We start from the raw sequence: 22,112 nt of genomic DNA, 5'->3' as shown, positions 1-22,112 counted from the left end.
CTGCGCTGCATTCTATAGCATGACAACCAACAAGATGTATGTCCACCTGAATGGCCACTGACAAACTGTGGCTAAGAAACAAGTTGACCACCTGGTTTGCTGAGCACCCTGCCAGACATGACATACTTCATTTCAATGACTGCTTTACAGCCTGTGCCATATGAACCCTTCCCACCAGCACCAGTTTTTCTGAACTGCGCAGTTGGGAACGTTCCCTGCAATACATTATGTGATCAAAAGTATCCGGACACCTGACTGAAAATGACTTACAAGTTCGTGGCGCCCTCCATCGTTAAATCTAGAATTCAGTATGGTGTTGGCCCACATTCAGTCTTGATGACAGCTTCCATTCGTTCCATACGTTCAGTCAGGTGCTGGAAGGTTTCTTGGGGAATGGCAGCCCATTCTTCACGGAGTGCTGCACTGAGGATAGGTATGGATGTCGGTCGGTGAGGCCTGTCACAGAGTCAACGTTCCAAAACATCCCAAAGGTATTCTGTAGCATTCAGGTCTGGGTCTGTGCAGGCCAGTCCATTCCAGAGATGTTATTGCCGTGTAACCGCTCCGCCACAGGCCGTGCATAATGACCAGGGGCTCGATCGTGTTGCAAGATGCAGTCGCCATCCCCGAATTGCTCTTCAACAGTGGGAAGCAAGAAGGAGCTTAAAACATCAATGAAGGCCTGTGCTGTGATAGTGCCACGCAAAACAACATGGAGTGGAAGCCCCCTCCATGAAAACCACGACCACACCAAAACACCACCGCCTCCGAATTTTACTATTGGCGCTACACACGCCGGCAGATGATATTCACCGGGCATTAGCCATACCCACACCCTGCCATCTGATCGCCACATTGTGTACCGTGATTCGTCACTTCACACACCGTTTTTCCACTGTTAAATCGTCCAGTGTTTACGTTTCTTACACCAAGCGAGACGTCGTTTGGCATTTACCAGCGTGATGTGTGGCTTATGAGTAGCTGCTCAGTCATGAAATCCAAGTTTTCTCATCTCCTGTCTTACTCTCATAGTACTTGCAGTGCATACTGATGCAGTTTGGAATTCCTGTATGATGGTCTGGAGAGATGTCTGCCTGTTACACATTACGACTCTCTTCAACTATCGGTGGTCTTTGGCAGTCAACATACGAGGTCGGCCTGTACGCTTTTGTGCTGCACGTTCCCCTTCACGTTTCCACTTCACTATCATATCGGAAGCAGTGGACCTAAGGATGTTTAGGAATGTGGAAATCTCGCCTACAGACGTATGACACAAGTGACACCCAATCATCTGACCATGTTCGAAGCCCATGAGTTCTGCGCAGCACTTTCTGCTCTCTCACGATGTCTAATGACTACTGAGGTCGCTGATCTGTAGCACCTGGCGGTAGGTATGAAAAACGTATTTTTTGGGGGTGTCCGGATACTTTTGATCACATAGTGTATATCCTTCTTTCCCGTTACCCTCCTGGCCTCAACCTTTGTTAGTCATTGTCCTCACCCATCCAGCTCCTTCCCTGTTCCCATTTCAGCACTATACAGCCCTGATTCCACCATCTCACCCAGTCTCTTTACTTCTCTCCTTTTCCGCTACCTCCTATCCCCATCTCACCCTTGCCCTGCGTCTGAACTCCTGACTGCACGTAGCTGCCCTACCCTCTCCACCCCGCCCCTGCGTGGTCCCTAACAGCACTGCACTGTCTGCCACCCCTACGCTACTGCCGGCCGCTGTGGCCGAGCGGTTCTAGGCTCTTCAATCCGGAACCACGCTGCTGCTACGGTTGCAGATTCGAATCCTGCCTTGTGCATGGATGTGTGTGATGTTCTTAGGTTAGTTAGGTTTAAGTAGTTCTAAGTCTAGGGGACTGATGACCTCAGATGTTAAGTCCCATAGTGCTTAGAGCCATTTGAACCTACGCTACTATCCCTCCCCCTCCCCACTCCAGCCTCCTCCTTACCCCTGCCCAGTCACCACTCCCATCATGCACTTGTGGTGCTGCTCGCAGTGTGGCTACAGTTGCCTTAGACTGGAGTCATGTGTGTGTGAGTTGCGTTTGCATCACTGTGTGTGTGTGTGTGTGTGTGTGTGTGTGTGTGTGTGTGTGTGTGTTTGTGTGTTCTGTTTTTGACAAAGGCCTTATGGGCCAAAAGCTTTATTTGGAACAGTCTTTTTGTTGTGCCTATCTGCGATTCAGCATATCTGCTATACGGTGAGTAGCAACTTTCCTTTTCATAATATTGTTAAAGTGATTGCTGAGTGCGACAGTTGGAAGGTTGGCTGCAGGTCTACAGTCAGGGGCTCACGTATGCGTGGGTGTGCATGCCCGTTTGCCGGCAGGGGAGGAGCCCTGCCCGCGCACCCCCGGGCCGCAGTCGACGGTGGCGAGGCTCAAGGACCAGCTGCTGAGCCACTACGTCGCCGAGGAGATGCCGCCCACCCAGGGCGGCGCGGCGCTGGCCGTCGAGCACGCGGTCCTCATCAAGCACGTACTGGTCTGTACCGCTCACTCAGCAGTCAAGTACACTACACTGTCGAGTCACGTGGTCGAGGTAACCTCGTAGATGGTTAGGTCTGCAGTGTCCACTTCAAACAAACTGTCACATTATTTACATTGATGAAGCAGGCATAACCCTTGCAGTCAAAATTACACAGACGGCTGTGGATCTTAAACTGAAAATTTCAAGACAAGGAGCCAATGGTGGTGGGTGGATATTTCAGGTGAGGTCCTGACTGACTGAGGACTGCAATCATACATATGACGGGTAGTCAAGTTTTAATCACCACGATAAAAACAATCGTGCTGCAGCCATGAAACGTGGTAATGATGCTAGTTCTTCTGTAGAATACGCTCACTCTTCAATGTGACACATTTTCCTCTGCAATAGATGTCTTGGCAGAGACCTCGGTTGTGGAGAAATATCCAGGCTGCCTGTTCAGGACACCTCCCACCTCAAAAGTCAGTTTGTCATCGTTCTGGAAATGCCTTCTGCGAAATGGTTTCTTCATCCAAAGAAAAGACGAGGAAGTCATGTAAGGAGAACACGGCGTCGAGACAAAATCTGACTGTTCAACGAAACAGTACATGTGACTGTGTCTTCTGGTGCAGAATGAGGTGTAACGCTGTCCCGGAGAAAATCCATCTCCTTACACAGGATTTTTTTTATTTTCTATTTTACACGTCCAGTTCCATAGGGCCACCAAATTGAGGAGGAAATCTCCATGGTCCTGGAACGTGTCAATACGTGAAATTGCAATAGAAAAGTAATAACAGGTAAAACGAAATGTTTATTAATCATAAAAAGACGTCAAGCTATAAGTTTGCTTAAATGCAGTCAACAATATAACACAGGAATGAGCTTAATTTTTCAAGGAACTCCTAGACAGGATAGAAGGGGTGGCCCATGAAGAAACCCTTCAGTTTCGATTTGAAAGCGCGTGGATTACTGCTAAGATTTTTAAATTCTTGTGGCAACTTATTGAAAATGGGTTCAACAGTATACTGCACACCTTTCTGCACAAGAGTCAAGGAGGTGCGATCCAAGTGCAGATTGGATTTCTACCTAGTATTAACTGAGTGAAAGCTGCTAATTCTTGGGAATAAGCTGATACTGTTAACAAGAAAGGCCAATGTCAGAATACCCAGACTAGTGAACAGGGGTCGACCAGAGGTTCGGAAACTTACACCACTTATTGCACAAACCGCCCGTTTCTGAGCCAAAAATACCCTTTCAGAATGGAAATAGTTATCCAAAATATAATACCACACGTCATAAATGATTGAAAGTAAGCAAAGTAGACTATTTTTCGTGTCGAACTATCACTTACTTCAGATGCTGTTCCAATAGAAAAAATGGCAACATTAAGTTTTTGAGCAAGATCATGGACATGGGCTTTTCACGACAGTTTACTATCCATCTGAACATTGAAATTTGAACTGTTCACGAATCATATGCTCATTCTGTGTAATTAAGACGTAAGGTTTTGTTGAATTGTGTCTTAGAAACTGTAAAAACTTAGTCGTACTATGATTTAGTGCTACTTCATTTTCTACAACCCATCAACTTATGTCTTGAACAACACTATTTGAAACAGTGTTAACGTTGCACACAAAACCCTTTACTATGAAGCTAGCGCCGTCAGCAAACATAAATATTTTACAATCACGTGTAATACTAGAGGATGTATCATTTATATAAATAAGCAGCGACCTCTGGTGCACCCCCCCTCCCCCCCCCCCCCCCCACCCCCCCACAATTGGACTGTGCCCCGCTGCCCCGCTTTGACCCCGCATCATAGCCCTTCTCAACACTGTGAATAATGACCTTTTGCTGTCTGTTGTTAAAGTAGGAGCTGAACCAACTGCGAGCTACTCCATTTATTTCATACTGGTCCAACTTCTGGTGCAATATTTTGTGATCAACACAACCAAACGCCTTAATTAAAGCAAAAAATATGCCTAGCGTTCGAAATCTTTTGTTTAACCCATCCAGTACCTCACGGAGAAAAGAGAATACAGCGTTTTCAGTTGTTAAACGACTTCTAAAACCAAACTGTGCATTTGACAGCAAATTATGTAGCATTAAATGATCAATTATTCTTACAGATATAGCCCTTTCAATAACTTTAGCAAACACTGCTGGCATAGAGATATGTCTACATTTGTCTGTATAATCCCTTTCTCCCTTTTTATAATGCGATTTTACCAGTGAGTACTTAATGGTTTAGGAAACTGACCATTCCTATAGAAAAAATTACAAATATGTCTAAGTGAAGGGCTAACATGTGTAGCACAGTACTTTAATGTTCTGCTAGGCATTCCATCATACCCATGAGGGTCCTGAGTCTTCAGTGATTTAATTATTGACTCAGACACCCCCTTTTCTGTATCACAGAAGAGTATTTCAGTTATCAGTCTCGGAAAGGCATTTTACAAGAGAGTTACATGATTCCCTGTAGAAACTAGGTTCTTATTAACTTCACTAGCTATGTTTAGAAAATGATTGTTAAATACTGTTCATATATCTGACTTATCAGTAACAGAAATATTTTTACTATGAACTGACTTTATGTCGTCGACCTTGTGCTGCTGACCAGACACTTCCCTCACGACTGACCATATGGTTTTAATTTTATCTTGTCAATTAGCGTACCACATACTCTTTCCCTTCCTAATAACATATTTAAGCACCTTATGATACTTTTTTGTAATGGGCTGCTGTAACTCGATTTGACTACTAAAAGTTTAATATAATTCCCATTTTCCTCTACATGATAGTCTTACCCCACCAGTCAGCCACCCGGGCTGTCTTTTACTGCCACTATCCTGTTTAGAACGTTCTAATGGAAAGAAATTTTCAAAGAGCAAGAGAAATGTGTTAAAGCGTTGTATTTGTCATCTATGCTGTCGGTACTATGTACATCCTGTCCCTCTTGTTCCTTAACGAGGTTAAAAAAAAAAAAGAAACCTCTTTGGCCGTTGGAATAGTTTTTCTACATAGTTTGTAATTATACACTGATGTCCAAAATGAAAACAATACATGGAAATTTTGCAAGGTTCGGTTATTTTGCTACAAAACAGGGTAAACAAGTGGTAGTAAAGTAGAAACAATGAACTGAATATAGAACGTAATAAACTGCAACTTGCATAACTGTAAACAAAAGTGTACTTCGTTTTTTCAACTCAGCGGATTTTCACAGACATTCCAACAACTGGTTAATATGCTCAGTGTGGGGTGTAACCACCTCTGGCAGAAATACAGACCTTACAACAAGGGGACATGCTGTGAATGATGGCCGGCCAGGGTGGCCGAGCGGTTCTAGGCGCTACAGTCTGGAACAGCGTGAGCGCTACGGTCGCAGATTCGAATCCTGCCTCGGGCATGGATGTGTGTGATGTCCTTAGGTTAGTTAGGTTTAAGTAGTTCTAAGTTCTAGGGGACTGATGACCTCAGAAGTTAAGTCCCATAGTGCTCAGAGCCATTTTTTGTGAATGATGTCTTCAATCTCACGCTGAGTCAATAACGCCAATTCTTCCTGAAGAGGTGCATGCAGGTTTTGGAGAGTGGTTGGTGGATGCTGACGTGATTCAACCCGTCTCCCTAGTGCATCCCAGACGTATGCTATGGGATTCAAATTGGGAGAGCGAGCGGGCCACACTATGCATGCAATGTTTTCTGTTTCCAAGAAAACATCAACCATTTGTGCTCTATGAGGCCGAGAATTATCGTCCATCAGTATGAAGTCTGGGCCCGTAACAACTCGCAACAACAGCACATGACGTCTCAAGATCTCGTCAGGATATCTGACAGCAGTTAAACCTTGCCGATTTACCTGTACACTTTTATGAAGAGTGATCAACATAATTCCTCCCCACACCTTGATACCGGACTCTTTCCCATAATATTTGGGTCCCGAAACCGTGTTCCACATTCCCTCCAGATGCGAATCCATCGAGAATCACTCTCCAGACTGAATCGGGACTCATACGTTGAAAGGACTTGGTTCACTGTTCGACTGTCCAGGTGGCATGTTGACAACTCCACTCTAGACGTCCCCTTCTGGGAAGACGCGCCAAAAATACGCATACATTAGGTCTCTGACAATAAAGTCCACTCTTCCGAAGCCTTCTGTACAGCGTTTGCCTCGATACAACTCGTCCAGTGGATGCTGCGAGGTCAGCTGCCAGGTGCGGTGCAGTACTGGGGCAGTACCCTCGTGCTCTTACAGCCAAATAACGGTCATCTCTTCCTGATATCACACATGGTCGGCCCTTCCCTGGTTTTCAGGGTTTCGGTCTGTATAAATTGTCGCAACATCCGTGGAACAGCTTCCATTCTTCCTATGGCCGTCCACCGTAGGGTATCTGGTAGGTGTCTTCTCTGTGCCATACTGCACCGTCTGTGACCGTGTACACAGCGATTGTGGATGCGAGACTAACCAGCAAATTCTACCCCATTTGATAGGTGCCGTGACAGCATCGTTGCTGTGGTTGTCCGTTGATCGGAATGCTATCTCCAGTGCAGAACACGATCGTACGGACGTCTGTTGACAGTCTGTATGATTATAAAGTGAATTAGACACAGGACGGAGAAATAGTATTGAGTAAATAAACCATTTAGTGTTAAAATTTGTTCATCACGATCTCAAAGGCCAATTCACCCTTTTACTAACAGAATGCCCATCTACTAATGGAGAATGAATAAAAATATTGTCTGTATTTGTGCTACTGTTACCCTGCACCTGATTGGAAAAATACAGTCTGAGTCAGGTCATATGAATTTAGATCTTCGAACATCCTTTTTCTTGCACAGTCACATACAAAATTAATATTGAAGGCACCACATACAACTAATTATTGATGCTTCCTATAAAGTGAACCAAGAACCCTTTCTAGCTTGAGCAGAAATGCTCCGAAGTCAGACTTAGAGGACCTATATGCAACGACGATTAGAAGTTTGGTTTCACTGAATTCACCTGCCCATGAGCAACATTCAGATACCTGTGCAATGCTTTGATACATCTATGGGCTTAAATGGAATGCTATTTTTCGCATACATGACCACTCCTCCACGCCGCAAAGAACTCCTTGAAAAACGGCCAGCTAATCTGTATCCTGATAAAGGAAGCCTCTGAATTGTCACTTTATTTAAATGGTGTTAAATGGTGCTCTGATATACCAGAAATATGAGAGTCAAGTTCTATCAGCAGTCACTAACTTCATCGCTAATATCTCTTCTATTTTAATGAAATATGCTACTTCCTTCTCTACCTGGATACCTAACCTCCTCTCAGGAGGAGGAGGAGGAGATTAGTGTTTTACGTCCCGTCGACAACGAGGTCATTAGAGACGGAGCGCAGGCTCGGGTTAGGGAAGGACGGGGAAGGAAATCGGCCGTGCCCTTTCAAAGGAACCATCCCGGCATTTGCCTGAAGGGATTTAGGGAAATCACGGAAAACCTAAATCAGGATGGCCGGAGACGGGATTGAACCGTCGTCCTGTTACTCACTCCCCAACACTTCCTGCAACTGTTGGCCTACCCATCTACCACGAGAAGCATCCCACAGCAGAATCTTTTCTTTATATTTGAAACTGCAAATCTCAGCTAGTGAGATCTGCTGATGTTTCCTACACCACAACTACAAGAGGCTCCTCTCCACTGAACTCTGACAGTTGGTCAAATCTATGGGTGATACACAAAAGACAACTGTCTGAATATCTCGTCCTCCTAGCTGCCTTCTTACCAACTGCCACTCCACAGCGTCCTCCCCCCTCCTCATCCCATGTAGTTCCTCCTTTGGCAATGCTTCGTCTTGACGGCACTTTGTAACTTCGTCAGGAGATTGCCGCTTTCGAGCATAATCTGATAGCGCCACACCACGGCAGTCCTGAAAAAGAAACAACAGCATCAGCTTGTCCGATGATGGTCCGGTCTTCCACTTTTTGCACTGTTGGATTTGTTCCCACATTCGGCGTGATAGTGATACAACCGTCACTCGTGCGTGGTGATCAGGTGACTGAAGAAGTTGGCTAGACTGGTGTGACACAGCTGCTACGACGTTTGCGCCGCCGCTTCGGGCTTTCTCAGTGGCTGTGATCAGTCACGGCACCCAGGAGTTGGCGACCTCCATCATGTTCAAAATGGCGTGCTAGATGTTGGGAAATGAGCCGCTGCCGACCTCCGCTTTTTGTACGATTGCTACTCGGAGAGTCATATGCGGTGCATTCTTGGCGTTCACTTCCGCCGACTGATCATTAATTCTTGCTGAGCTGTTTCCTTTCAAAGTCAGAAAATGAATTATCCAACGAGACTGCTCTTTTTGAAAGGGCTGTATCATTTAGATTTGGATCCTATAGCGGCGTGTTACGCTAGCGTTGCGTGGGGATTTCATTGTGTACCAGGACTGCAGACATGTAGTTGCAAAAAGAAAAAAAGACTTACTTTTTTTGGAATTGATGATTAAAACATTCATTGCCACCTTTCGCAATTCCTGATACTCAACGAATGCACAGAGAAAAGTTTTGGAACAAATTGATTGCAGAAGGCAACACTGTCTGTAGAAGCGTCAGCACCTTGTACTGTTGGCAGTTCATGAAAGTAAGCTGAATGTATGCATTAAGCAGACAAGGCAGCTGCTGGATGGCGTTGAGATCTAACAATATTACAGCACAGCCACGAAATTAAAGATAGTAACTGGCTGGAATTCGTTCCCAGCGAGTCAGGGAGTCACAATTCTCATCCAGCGTGGCGCAACTTAGCTACAACAAAGTCTTGAGCAACCAAAGTGCGCTTCAGTGACCCGGTGGGTCGACGCTGTCTTGTTGTGCCCAAAGCCTGCGTACGATTCCCGCGACGTGCGATGATTTCCCGAAGGCACGAACGGACTCCTTCAACTCTGGCAATGCCAGGTTGTGTTGGGGCGGGTGACTGTCCTGAAAAGATAGTTTATCTCGCCTAAAAGTGCAGAGTTTAATGCTCCGCTTGTCACGCGGATTTTAATACGGCCGGCACCCAAACACTCGCTAAACCGGAACGAATGAGACGAATGTTGTCTGATGTACGAACAGAAGTTCAAACCCAGTGCGAGCATAGTATCACTCACGATTACTTAACATTCCATTGCATGTAGTGACTCAAGTCTGGTGGCCACTACGGCAGCTACCTACCGTCACCAGCGAACACACCGCGACCTCGCACTGTCTGACTGGCACACCCACTACCTGACCAACTGTGACTGCGACGCACTATCACACACACACACACACACACACACACACTCACTCACTCACTTATGAAGGTCTTTCTGGACCCTGTTTCGCGTAGTTTGAGCATTGGTAATGCCTAGCCTACATATAGTCTGCAGTTGGGAAATTTGGACTTCGCGTTTATTTGTTTTTCTTCTCTCGTTGTCATCCAGTTTTGTGCAACTTCTCTAACTACTTGCCACAGGCTTGCTGCTCAAGTAGCATGTCCAGCCACCGAGTGATCGGTCGCCAGTGGACTTGTTGCCTATGTTGACGGCGTACCTATTCTCCCACTGCTGTGCCAATGCGTAAAGTTGGCGAGCAGTCTGTTTAAATCTGTAGCGTAGGAATGGTACGCCTGCCATATCGTGCGCTTCCCTGGTGCTCGGTGTTCGCCTTGGGAGATATAGTGCAATGCGTAAGGCTTTGGTTTGAACCCGCTGTATTGGGTCGATTTGTTTATTGTCTGCATTACCCCACACGACAGTAGTACATTCTAGAATAGACCGTATAAGGGCCAGATACAATGTTACTCCACAATGTGTGGGTAGAGTCGAACTGGGATTCTGTAAGGGGTAGAGCGTTTTCATACGTCCTAGTGCTTTCCCCCTGACCTCTCTGACAAGTGAGGCTCACATTAGATGTCTGTCAAGGGTCACGCCTAGGTACTTCCCTGTTTGTGATCAAGAGATGGGGCCTCCCATGGTGCGAATCGGTTCTATGTCTCCTGGTAGCTTTTCCTTGGTTATGATTAAAGTCTGGCTCTTCTCTGCGTTCATTTTGAAGCCCCTCTTGGTGGCCCAAGCTCCGACCGTGTCGCATGCTTGCTGAAGGCGACGTCTTACTACGTGTAGTACTAAACTGCGCACAGACAGTGCAGTGTCATCGGCATATAACGCCAGTTCAGTTCTCGTGGTTTTCGGAGTATCGGCAGGGTGCAGAGTATGTAGTAGGGGCCCAAGCACAGAGCCCTGTGGCACTCCCGCCCTGATTTGTCACGCTGTCGAGATTCCTCCATCGGCTTTAACATGAAATGTTCTGTTACTGAGGTATCATTTGAGCAGGGCCTGCCGGCCGGTGTGGCCGAGCGGTTCTAGGCGCTTCAGTCTGGAACCCCGCGACCACTACGGTCGCTGGTTCGAGTCCTGCCTCGGGCATGGATGTGTGTGATGTCCTTAGGTTAGTTAGGTTTAAGTAGTTCTAAGTTCTAGGGCACTGATGACCTCAGATGTTATGTCCCATAGTGCTCACAGCCACTTGAGCAGGGCCACGCGAGACACCGACACCCCCTCGTCCAAACGCTTGAAGAGGAGGCTGTTATGCCACACGCTGTCGAAGGCCTTCGACACACCTAGTAGTACTGCTGCAAGTTATTCCCCACAATCTAGTTCACCCGCGCCTTGCTCAACTGACCTGAGTAATTGTTATTGCGTGGAGTGCCCCCTCCGGAAACTGAACTGCTTGTCCGGTAAGAAGCGCTCCGCTTCAACATGTCTCTGCAGCCATTTAGCATATAAACTTTCGAATACTTTCGAAAGTGACGGCAGAAGGATGATAGGCCTATAATTGCTCGAAAGTCTGGGATCCTTACTCGGTTTTGTAATGGCTACCACCTCCGCATGTTTCCACTCGGAGTCCTTAAGATGTTGTTAAAGTGAGAGTTTAGCCTACGAGCATAAAAAAAATTAGTGGGAACTATTGTTCCCACACAACTCTGGAGTAACTTCACTTGCTAATTTAAAAAAAAAATGTATAGCCTTTATTTTTAGTACAAAAAGCATGTTAAACATTACATTTATATTTGTATTAGTTCATATTAACGTGCAGACTTCTTCTGGCGGCAATTGTTAGGCGATCTTGTTTCTGATATTGACAACTGCTACTGCCTTACGAGTGTTGATGTGTGACAGGTGATTTTAGTTCTCATCATCAGAGACGTCGTCAGTGAGGTCGTTTTCGTCTGCATTTGCGAGAAAGACCGGAAGCCGCGCCTCCACAAGTTGACTGTGGTTTTCGTCCAGTACGTTGTCAATGGGCGTGAAATTATCTACAAAGGCATCTTAACCCTTTAGTGACCAAATTATTTCCCGAAGTTGTAGACTTTTTATGGGCACTTTATTGGGCTAAGAAACCATTCATAAAATCATAGTTTAAATCTTGAAAGTGAGAGTTTAGCCTACGAGCATAAAAAAATTAGTGGGAACTATTGTTCCCACCGAACTCTGGAGTAACTTCACTTGCTAATTTAAAAAAAAATGTATAGCCTTTATTTTTAGTACAAAAAGCATGTTAAACATTACATTTATATTTGTATTAGTTCATATTGTCCTTTGAGTTCACTAAGGTGATGTACTATGGAATTTAGAGAAGCATGGTGCTGCACACAAAGGTACACGACAGTTGCTACACATTATTTTTGTTATCTTTTCTTTGTTCTTGATGCTACATTGGCGGCATCTTCTTTTGTAGGCAAATGAGTTCCAACTTTCTCCTGATGAACTTCATCTGGTACTCCAGACACGCCTCTTTTTGGTGTTTGAAAATGAACGGGCCTTCCTCTTCGCTTATCTCCTACATCTTCTGGTAAAGCGTACAAAATTCTGAAAACCTCATCTGGCGTCAGTCCACACATTCTAAACAATAAGAAACAAACAATAACTGCGATGCCGATTGCACAGCCAAATGCAATGCACTTCACACAAGTTCAGTGGGAAAAATAGTTCCCACTAACTTATTTACATAATTTTCAGTCAAATCAAGCAAATATACACGAATACTATCTCCCTCGTAAATATAAAAGTAGATAAATACAACACAAGTCATTTCACACGCAAAACGAAAGCACACTACAAAAAAACGCTGTAGCGGTCGAAACAGTGGCTCGTTTTCACGCGGAAACTGCGCTTCTCCATTGGCTCAAATGGCTCTGACCACTATGGGACTTAACATCTATGGTCATCAGTCCCCTAGAACTTAGAACTACTTAAACCTAACTAACCTAAGGACAGCACACAACACTCAGCCATCACGAGGCAGAGAAAATCCCTGACCCCGCCGGGAATCGAACCCGGGAACCCGGGCGTGGGAAGCGAGAACGCTACCGCACGACCACGAGATGCGGGCGCTTCTGCATTGGTTGACTAACAAGGCAGAAATACAACCGCTTTCGCACACCCGTTGACAATCTACATGTATTTAGCATACTCTAATAGAGATAAAAGCACAAGTTAGAAGTGGAAAACGGGTTACCACTGAACTTACAGCGAAAACAAGTAAGTGGGAACTATAGTTCCCACTGGTCACTAAAACGGCGTCGGCCTCGCGGATGAGCTCACGCCCGACTATGACTGATTGCGCAGCTTTTTACGTAGAAACTGTTCTATTATGCGCCAGGCAATATAGTAATCGATTCTGAGGGTCGCAATCCTCCGCTCCCTGTCCCGGTTCCTGTGGTTATCTACGGCAAGCTGGATTTCACGTCGAAGGGGGTTTTTAACCGTTTCGTCACCCGCATTCCGTGTGAGATGCCATTCTCGAACTAAACCGTTCTTTTCCGTAATGACCTGCAGTATGTCAGCAGGAAGCTGTTTTGCAAAAATCCTTCCCTTTAGGTGGTGTGGCCGGTTGGAGTAAACTGGTTAAATACTGCAAGAGCCTCGTCCGCTCCGACTTCGCCTGCGTTAGGCATTGCAGCGAATCTATTGTTTGACGAGAGAGAGAGAGAGCAGGATTCGACGCAGAATGTAACCAAAAACATGCATCTCTATTTATAAGGTTATTTGCAATGGGAAACCCATTGTCATCTCTTACTCACCATCTGTTTATGGAAGACTTCGAGGAACGTGCCTTGGAGTCGGTGGCTTTGAAACCTGCGTATTTTTTCAGATATTTAGACGATAATTTTGTTGTTTGACCTCGTGACGACGAGAATTTGAGCGTCTTGCTAGAACACCGGAATTCTCTCTCCTCGAAAATTTGTTCCACGATGGAGGCGAAAAGGGATGGTTTCCTTCCCTTACTTGATGTCTTGGTTAGGAGGAAGGCTGATGGTACGTTGGGACAGTAGGGTGTGTCTGTAGTAAGCCCACACACAGTGACTTGTGTCTGCAGGCTGGTAGTTGTCACCAAGCGGCTCTGCGTGAAGAGGCAACTCGTATCTTGGATCACAGGGCCCACGTCTTCACAGACCGAATTAGCCCGCCTTGAGGTCACCTTTCGTCAGAATGGTTACAGTCAAAGGCAGACCAGAGATGCACAGCTCCATCGACCAACCGTGCACCGGGTGAGTGATGATAAAACCGAGGTGGCACAAAAGTCAATGTCCTTTCGGCCTTACGCAAGGAGCATTTGCAATAGGATTAGTCGTACTTTGCGGAAATATGATGTGAAATGTATTTTTGGAACACCATCTAAGATCAGTGTCCTTATAGGTTCCGTAAAGGATAGTCCCGGTTTTCGTAAAATGGGTATCCACTATATTGCTTGCACCTGTGTCGTGGCACATACTGATAAGGATATCAGAACCGTGGTGGACCGGTGTACTGAGCATAAGCGGCACACACGCCCACAACTGCCGACCAAACCTGCTATACTACGGCACCGGTCATCCTATGGAATATAACAACACGCAGATTCTGGCTTGAACTTCCAGCTATTGGTATAGCGTTATTTAGGCAGCAATTGAAATTAAATTAGCCAGTAACCTTATAAACAGAGATGGAGGTTGTGGTGTCACAGCCAGACACCACACTTGCTAGGTGGTAGCCTTTAAATCGGCCGCGGTCCGTTAGTATACGTCGGACCCGCGTGTCGCCACTGTCAGTGATTGCAGACCGAGCGCCACCACACGGCAGGTCTAGAGAGACTTACTAGCACTCGGCCCAGTTGTACAGCCGACTTTGCTAGGAATGGTTCTCTGACAAATACGCTCTCATTTGCCGAGACGATAGTTAGCATAGCCTTCAGCTACGTCATTTGCTACGACCTAGCAAGGCGTCATAGCATTTGATAATTAATATTGTGAAGCTTGTACAGTAACGAGAGATGTTCACCAATTGTGGATTAAAGTTAAGTATTCCAACAGCTACGTACTTTATTTGCTAGACTCAAATCCTTTAACTGTTCCAGACCTCACGCTAGTCAGCGTGTAATTAAACGCGTGCATTTCGGCCTCCTCTAGCAACACAGTGTTGGCTCTTCTGCCAACACTTCAGAGGTTTTTGCTTTAATTCTGTGTAGAGCGCTGCTCTTTCGCTTGTGAAAAAAAAAGAGAGAGAGAAAAGAAAAGAGCGCAGAGGGACAGAGTTACCGCTACCCCACCCTACGTTGATTCTTAATTTTGTCTATCGATAACTTCCGTCGTCTTTGGCAGCGTGTTGGCGCTAAAGTGTGTGTGTGTGTGTGTGTGTGTTTTTTGTAAAGCGTTCGTAATTATTTTAAAAGGCATGTACGGAAATATGTGTGTGACGTTCCGTCTCTGACTGAGAACAAACAAAGGAAAATGAACAAAAGATTAACTACACCCCTCACGAATTATAAAGAAATCAATTCTCAGCCATCTGACTGCGAGTTTTAAAACATCCTCTAACGCCGCCTAACAACTGTTCTGCAATGCTCCGGCACAGAACAGATAACTTACCTCGTCTTGACGCTGCAATTGCGTTATCAGCAACATGCTACAATATTTCAAAGAGCAATACTGAGATCCATGCTGAGTGGAATGCATGGACTAATTGCAATAATTACTGCCATACGTTTATACATAGAAACTGAATGATCAGGAGGGGTTTGGTCAACTAACCTTAAACGATGTAAAGAATAATGAAAGAAAACAATAAAAAAATTTAATTTACTATATTCAGAAAATTGATGACGTAACTGCTGACAAATTTTGCACAGACTTTTAATTATTCCACAAAGTCTATACTCAATAAACACGTTCCTGGCCACAGCAAAGATACAAATATTACTCTGAATGAATGTATACAGGGTGGTCCATTGATCGTGACCGGGCCAAATATCTCACGAAATAAGCGTCAAACGAAAAAAACTACAAAGAACGAAACTTGTCTAGCTTGAAGGGGGAAACCAGATGGCGCTATGGTTGGCCCGCTAAATGGCGCTGCCATAGGTCAAACGGGATCAACTACCTTTTTTAAAATAGGAACGTCCATTTTTTATTACATATTCGTGTAGTACGTAAAGAAATATGTATGTTTTAGTTGGACCACTTTTTCGCTTTGTGATAGATGGCGCTGTAATAGTCACAAAAGTGTAAGATCGTGCTATCACGTAAAATTCGCCAGTGCGGACCGTATTTGCTTCGTGATACATTACCCGTGTTAAAATGGACCGTTTACCAATTTGCGGAAAATGTCGATATCGTGTTGATGTATGGCTATTGTGATCAAAATGCCCAATGGGTGTGTGCTATGAATGCTGATCGGTATCCTGCACGACATCATCCAAGTGTCCGGAGCGTTCGCCGGATAGTTACGCTATTTAAGGAAATAGAATGTGTTCAGCCTCATTTGTAACGTCAACCACGACCTGCAACAACTGATGATGCCGAAGTAGGTGTTTTAGCTGCTGTCGCGGCTAAGCCGCACATCAGTAGCAGACAAACTGCGCGAAAGTCGGGAATCTCAAAAACGTCGGTGTTGAGAATGCTACATCAACATCGACTACACCCGTACCATATTTCTACGCACCAGGAATTGCATGGCGACGACTGTGCCACTGGGCACAAGAGAAATTACGGGACGATGACAGATTTTTTGTACGCGTTCTATTTTGTGACGAAGCGTCATTCACCAACAGCGGTAACGTAAACCGGCATAGTATGCACTATTGGGCAACGGAAAATCCACAATGGCTGGGACAAGTGGAACATCAGCGACCTTGGCAGGTTAATGTTTTATGGGAGGAAGGATAATTGGCCCCCATTTTATCGATAGAAATCTAAATGGTGCAATGTATGCTGATTTCCTACGTCATGTTCTACCGACGTTACTACAAGATGTTCCACTGCATGACAGAATGGCGATGTACTTCCAACATGATGGATGTCCGGCACATAGCTAGCGTGCGGTTGAGGCGGTACTGAATGGCATATTTCATGACAGGTGGATTGGTCGTCGAAGCACAATACCATAGCCCGCACGTTCACCGGATCTGGCGTCCCAGGATTTCTTTCTGTGGGGAAGTTGAAGGATATTTGCTATCGTAATCCACCGACAACGCCTGACAACATGCGTCAGCGCATTGTCAATGCATGTTGCGAACATTACGGAAGGCGAACTAGACGCTGTTGAGAGGAATGTCGTTACACGTTTGAGGTTGACGGACATCATTTTGAGCATTTATTGCATTAATGTCATATTTACAAGTAATCACCCCTGTAACAACAGACGTTCTCAGAAATGATAAGTTCACAAAGGTACATGTATCACATTGGAACAACCGAAATAAAATGTTCAAACGGACCAACGTTCTGTATTTTAATTTAAAAAAACCTACCTGTTAGCAACTGTTCGTCTAAAATTGTGACCCATATGTTTGTGACTATTACAGCGCCATCTATCACAATGCGGAAAAAGTGGTCCAACTAAAACATTCATATTTCTTTACGTACTACACGAATATGTAACAGAAAATGGGGGTTGCTATTCGAAAAAACGCAGTTGATATTCGTTTGACCTATAGCAGCGCCATCTAGCGGGCCAATCATAGCGTTATCTGGTTTCCCCCTTCAAGGTAGACAAGTTTCGTCCTTTGTAGTTTTTTCGTTTGACGCTTATTTCGTGAGATATTTGGCCCGGTCACGATCAATGGACCACCCTGTACATAAATGTGACAAAATCCCTCCAGTGTGCAAGCAACCAACAACCACGTGCAGCGAAAAGGCAAATTTACCAAAATTCGTCTATTAATGCCGCAGTCTCCTCTGGCGCCACTAGTATGATCACGGCAGGCTGCGACCCCTCGTGCCGCGCGGCATCTCTCCACCGTACTCTGCGTCCCATCACTGCCGACTCCCCTCGACAACGGCTCGCTCGCTACTACTCGCGATAATAATATCTCAGAGTTGGTGTATGCATACAGCAGAATCATAGGCGTGCAACTTTCAGTGTGTGTGTGTGTTTGTGTGTGTGGATGGGGGGGGGGGGGGGGAGGGGGGGGGAGTATTTTCCTGGATTTCCCACGCGAAAAGTTGTTTTAAATGCCCTTTCATAGTGCTTCCTTCCTGCAGTGTTGCCTTGAAAGTGACTGGGTGTGAACCTGTCGAAATGTCGGCGGTTGTCGACGACGTTCCCCAATTGTTGCATTCCTATATGTTATTGGAACAATGAATATATTATTTCGGTAGCGTAATTTCTGTCGAGGATATTAAGATCTTGTCAACATGTTCACCGTAATTAACTGACACACTCCATCATTTAACTAAATATCTGTTGTTCTTTTGCAGGGGATCTATAATAACGTGGCCGACGTCCAGATTACAGTCGCTCTGGTAAGTGTGACTGTTGGTTTCTTTCTGATTTGCAAGTAAATGAGTAATTATTTACCACGGACGTTCAGATGTTCAATCGTGAAACGTTTCTAAGCCCTTGCTGAGTGTCCATTTAAAACATATGTTTTCTTATTTCTTTCGCTGCTCTTCGTCGTCGCCTGTGATGGCAGAGTTGGCACGACTCCAGGCTGGAATGGGACCCCGCTCAGTACGATTACCTCTGGACCTTCTTAGCAGATTCTACTACTGTCTGGGTTCCTTTCATCGGCGTTCAGAGGTAAGCAAGAGCAGGCCCTATGTCTATAGCTACCTCCATGCTGATAACGTAGTCTGTTTCTTCATCAACTGTTCTTTCTCTTCCATTTATAGCAGGGATGGGCAACCTTTGGTGACCTGTGGGCCTGATTTACAGACACTGATCGGCCAGAACATTATGACCACCGATCTACTGTCGATATATAGACCCGTCCAGGCGATAGCAGCGTTACCTGGCGAGGAATAACTGCTAGTCAAACACACGCGGGGTGCATGTAGTATCAGTGAGCGTGCTGTCCTTGTGTAGACTTTTTAGGTTTTTTTTTTTTTAGGTAGAGGTGGAGCCCCTCCACGCCCACACCGGCATGATGGCCAACACAAAAGGTCTACTGCCATGTCTGCATAAGGGTTAGTATTCACTAAAGTGAGGTGTCGCAGGATGTGGGTACTGCGATGTTTGCGTACGTCTGGTTAGGATTAACCATTAATACGCACTCATCTGGAGATAGATTGGTCGAAATCTGACAAAGGGTAGCGGTTTGAAGGGCAGAGGAAAAAAAGTGCCAAGGCAAGAGCCAAGGGAAATAAACCTCTGCGAAAGTTAGGTCGGGTGGTAAGAGCAGTAGCGGCTGTCTTGCTGCCTGCGATAGGTTGTGCAAGGGTAGGCTTTGATAGTAGTGGGTATCATGCATGTCGATACCTTGACGTTGTGCGTTTGTGCTGCTCGGCGGCTGGCGCTGGGTGCTGGTACAGAGTCCTCGTTCAGCGTCAGCAACCTGCAACAGTTGGGTTTATTATCGATCTTGTGTCCGATAGGTCATATACCGGAAGCACAGTGTGAGGGAATGTTGGCAGCTTGTTTGTGCGTCTGTGGGCGAGCTCGTCGGTGTCCCTGCTGTGGCCTGTTGGTCGGCTCTAATAGCAGCTGGTAGTTGCCAGTCAGTGTTGCTGATATGCAGGGGCTTACCGACGTTTGTCGCTGTTTGCGTATGTTAGCTTACCATAGGTGGCTATGCTCTAGCTAGCAGTGTCTTTGGCCGCTTCTGCTTCCACCTGTGGTTGTGATCGTAGTTTTCCAGAGTGAGGATGAAAGGATTGTTCGAGTGTCTCGAGTTCCTGTATAGTCGTGTGGCGTGTTTTTTGAATACTTCCTTGAGGGTATCAAGGCGGTATTCACGGTGAAGATCCACGGTGCTAATGATTCATAGCACCTTGTTCTGTATGATCTGCAGGCGGTGCAGTCGTGTAGGAGCTGCATATCCCCCAGACGGGAGTTGCGTACGTCATCAGAGGTCTAATCAGTGTCATGTATATTTGTGTAGACTGGGTAAGGCGCGCTATTTATCTGAGTTTGACCGAGAGCAGATTGTGATGGCCCAGAGGCTCGGCGCTAGCATTTCTGAAACTGCACGACTTGTCGGGTGTTCGAGGAGTGCTGTGACGAGTGTCTTCGACACGTGGCGAAACCCAGATGAAACCACGTCCAGATGTCGTGGGGTTGGGCGTCCACCGCTCATTACAGATGTCGGACGTCGTAGGCGGGGCAGACGTATAACAGGACAGGCGGCGATCTGCGCCGCTGCTGACATCAGAGTTTAATGCTGAGCAGAGTATAAGTGTGTCTGAACACACAGAGCACCGAAAATTCCTAACGATGGGCCTCCACAGCCGACTATCCGTGCAAGAGCCAATGTTAACACCACGACGGACGTTGGCGCAGTAGCAGAGTGTTTCCCATATACCTTCGTCATCATGCCGGTGGGAGAACGCAAATCCGTCGTCTTCCAGGGGAACAGCTCCTTGATACCTGTACTGTGGGATGGAGACAAGCTGGCGGTGGCTCCATTATGCTCTGGGGAACTTTCACGTGGGCATCCATGAACCCGCCGAGTTCGTGCAAAGCACCACGACGGCGAGGGAGTATCGTACACTGGTTGCAGACCACGTACACCTCTTCATGACGATCATCTTTCCCGTTGGCAGTGGCATTTTTCAGCGAGATAATGCGCCATGTCAGCAAGGCCACGAGTGTCATGGAGCGGTTTGAGGTGGGAGGTTCCTACACCATTCTGTTTCATCTAGTAGTCAGGCCTACTAGATGAGTGACTTGCCAAGCGAGTGCAATTATTATTTGTACATCAGAAATACACTCCTGGAAATGGAAAAAAGAACACATTGACACCGGTGTGTCAGACCCACCATACTTGCTCCGGACACTGCGAGAGGGCTGTACAAGCAATGATCACACGCACGGCACAGCGGACACACCAGGAACCGCGGTGTTGGCCGTCGAATGGCGCTAGCTGCGCAGCATTTGTGTACCGCCGCCGTCAGTGTCAGCCAGTTTGCCGTGGCATACGGAGCTCCATCGCAGTCTTTAACACTGGTAGCATGCCGCGACAGCGTGGACGTGAACCGTATGTGCAGTTGACGGACTTTGAGCGAGGGCGTATAGTGGGCATGCGGGAGGCCGGGTGGACGTACCGCCGAATTGCTCAACACGTGGGGCGTGAGGTCTCCACAGTACATCGATGTTGTCGCCAGTGGTCGGCGGAAGGTGCACGTGCCCGTCGACCTGGGACCGGACCGCAGCGACGCACGGATGCACGCCAAGACCGTAGGATCCTACGCAGTGCCGTAGGGGACCGCACCGCCACTTCCCAGCAAATTAGGGACACTGTTGCTCCTGGGGTATCGGCGAGGACCATTCGCAACCGTCTCCATGAAGCTGGGCTACGGTCTCGCACACCGTTAGGCCGTCTTCCGCTCACGCCCCAATATCGTGCAGCCCGCCTCCAGTGGTGTCGCGACAGGCGTGAATGGAGGGACGAATGGAGACGTGTCGTCTTCAGCGATGAGAGTCGCTTCTGCCTTGGTGCCAATGATGGTCGTATGCGTGTTTGGCGCCGTGCAGGTGAGCGCCACAATCAGGACTGCATACGACCGAGGCACACAGGGCCAACACCCGGCATCATGGTGTGGGGAGCGATCTCCTACACTGGCCGTACACCACTGGTGATCGTCGAGGGGACACTGAATAGTGCACGGTACATCCAAACCGTCATCGAACCCATCGTTCTACCATTCCTAGACCGGCAAGGGAACTTGCTGTTCCAACAGGACAATGCACGTCCGCATGTATCCCGTGCCACCCAACGTGCTCTAGAAGGTGTAAGTCAACTACCCTGGCCAGCATGATCTCCGGATCTGTCCCCCATTGAGCATGTTTGGGACTGGATGAAGCGTCGTCTCACGCGGTCTGCACGTCCAGCACGAACGCTGGTCCAACTGAGGCGCCAGGTGGAAATGGCATGGCAAGCCGTTCCACAGGACTACATCCAGCATCTCTACGATCGTCTCCATGGGAGAATAGCAGCCTGCATTGCTGCGAAAGGTGGATATACACTGTACTAGTGCCGACATTGTGCATGCTCTGTTGCCTGTGTCTATGTGCCTGTGGTTCTGTCAGTGTGATCATGTGATGTATCTGACCCCAGGAATGTGTCAATAAAGTTTCCCCTTCCTGGGACAATGAATTCACGGTGTTCTTATTTCAATTTCCAGGAGTGTATTTTCATGATTATCATACCCATTGTAACTAT

At 46.6% G+C, this 22,112-nt stretch overlaps 1 protein-coding gene across 1 annotated transcript in view; it reads left to right on the top strand.

Moving 5' to 3' along the window:
* LOC126485032 (neuronal acetylcholine receptor subunit alpha-4-like) overlaps nucleotides 1-22,112 on the top strand; it is a 170,415-nt gene that overhangs the window by 28,452 nt on the left and 119,851 nt on the right. Inside the window, exons 2-4 of the mRNA XM_050108636.1 lie at nucleotides 2,339-2,493; nucleotides 18,211-18,255; nucleotides 18,426-18,532. Of these exons, the coding sequence (XP_049964593.1) occupies nucleotides 2,339-2,493; nucleotides 18,211-18,255; nucleotides 18,426-18,532 (307 nt within the window). The remainder of the gene's footprint in view (nucleotides 1-2,338; nucleotides 2,494-18,210; nucleotides 18,256-18,425; nucleotides 18,533-22,112) is intronic.

This window comes from Schistocerca serialis, chromosome 6 (assembly GCF_023864345.2).
Source record: "Schistocerca serialis cubense isolate TAMUIC-IGC-003099 chromosome 6, iqSchSeri2.2, whole genome shotgun sequence".
Classification (NCBI taxonomy): Eukaryota; Metazoa; Arthropoda; class Insecta; order Orthoptera; family Acrididae; genus Schistocerca; species Schistocerca serialis.
This window is presented reverse-complemented; position numbering and strand designations above follow the sequence as displayed.